This window comes from Oxyura jamaicensis, chromosome 5, assembly GCF_011077185.1.
Source record: "Oxyura jamaicensis isolate SHBP4307 breed ruddy duck chromosome 5, BPBGC_Ojam_1.0, whole genome shotgun sequence".
NCBI lineage: Eukaryota > Metazoa > Chordata > Aves > Anseriformes > Anatidae > Oxyura > Oxyura jamaicensis.
Window position 1 is genome coordinate 29947607 of NC_048897.1, and position 1768 is coordinate 29949374.

The following is a 1768-nucleotide window of genomic DNA, read 5'->3' on the forward strand; positions in this document are numbered from 1 at the left end:
GGTTAGCAGTGCGATGCGAGCGCTTTCTAATTGGGGTCCGACAGAGGCTCGTGGTTAACACGCAGTTTGCTGGTTTGTGCACGGGTGCTGTCAGGGTTTCACCCTCTCTGCTCTTCAGCCTTCCCAGACCACATCCACCTGAGCTTTCCACAGCAAATACCAATTCCCTGCTGTCACTGCTGTCAGAGTGCCCGGCTGTTTCGTTGCCAAACTCAAGGCTGAGGTGTGTGGCTTCCCATTTACACCACGGTGTAACAGCAGAGCACGTAGCCCAGGAGCCCCTGCAGGCACCATCTATTGGGGTCTCACAGACCCTGCCCTGTGCCAGGGCTGAGCTTCCTCCAAGGGGTGATGGAGAGGGGTCAGGAAGGGTCTGGGTGATGCTTAACTTATTTTGGGTGCTACTCAGGGTTGAGCAGCCCTGCATGTTATAAATTATCGATAATTAATGTAGGTTGATGATGGCAGTGCCAGCAGGTGGGGACATTCTTCAGAAGGTTGTCACTTGCAAACTTTGTGTGGTGTTAAAATAGAGAGTTAAAAGGGAGTAATAGCTCCTCCTATTAAAATCAATTTAAAACCCTAAGGTTTATAGGTTTCTGTTGTTTAAGGCTGTGGTCTTTGTTTTTTCTGGCTTTGGTGTTGTGGGGTGGCTGGGTGCTCCCCATCGGTGCAGGGATGGTCCAGAGGCAGGCAGTTATTATGGAGGTTACGCTGGAGCTATACTTCTCTACTATGGCCTGTTACTTGGATCTGGAAATTGTCCAGACCAGGAATATCTCATAAAATAACACTCCTGCAGCGCTGAGTGAAAATGTCCCTGTCCCCTTCATGTGACGTGTGGGAAGGCCACCTGGTGGCTTTGGTGGCGCGATGACTCAGGGCTGCAGCCCGCTGCTCCAACAGTGACTGCCCTTCCTCATCCCATGGGTGCTCCCCTGCCCGAACCACCCCACAGCACCTCCTTGTCCCCATCTTCTCACCCTTCCTTGCTAGCGGAGCTGTTCCAAAGCTGCCCTCTGCCAGGACAGGCAGATAGCCTCTAACTGGCCTGGGGGCTCATTTCTAAACAGCTTTGCTGGTTTTGTGTGATGAGGCCGTAAGTACCACCCTGCTGCTGCCCTACAGACTTCCCAGAGCTGGATCCCAGGGACCAGAGGCACGGTGAGCTCAGCCAGCAGGTGGCTCTCCAGGAGCAAAGCCACCAAGGTCCCCTCCGGGGACACACAGGTGGCTCTGTCCTGAGCTGGGACACGTCACCTCTGCTCCTACGGGCAGAGGAACCCACACCAGTGCTCTTAAGGGTGGCACTGGAAACCTTGTTTTCCTGAGGACACAGTTCCTTCCTGGTACAACTCACCGTCCCAAGGAGCAGGGAGGGTTGACCACGCGGCTGCACATCGCTCACCTCTCTGCTGCCTTTCCCTGCAGGAGGTTGGCCCCACCATGGTGGGAGATGAGCATTCGGATCCCAACCTGATGCGCTACCTGGGGGCCACCAAGAGGAACATGCTGGGGAACCACTTGTAAGTGCATTTCTGTGATGTTTCAGGCTCTCTCCTCTCCAGATTTATCCAAGAGCATCACTCTTATTCACCGCAGCACCTTCCAGCTGCACACCCACTTTTAATCCCAGCACTAATTCGATGCTGGAGGGGCCCACACGTGTCCTTGTCCCTGCCTGTTAGTGCTCGCCCAAGGAAACACTTCCTGATACATCAGGAGGTGATGCTTGCTTGCTTTTTTTTTTTTTTTTTTTTTTTTTTTT

General features: G+C 53.4%; 1 protein-coding gene across 1 annotated transcript in view; it reads left to right on the forward strand.

The window, feature by feature from the left end:
- The first annotated feature begins 461 nt into the window (after window positions 1–461).
- Window positions 462–1768, forward strand: part of GCHFR (GTP cyclohydrolase I feedback regulator) — a 6570-nt gene continuing 5263 nt past the window's right edge. The window contains exons 1-2 of the mRNA XM_035327581.1: window positions 462–477; window positions 1340–1526. Coding sequence (XP_035183472.1) covers window positions 462–477; window positions 1340–1526 — 203 coding nt within the window. The remainder of the gene's footprint in view (window positions 478–1339; window positions 1527–1768) is intronic.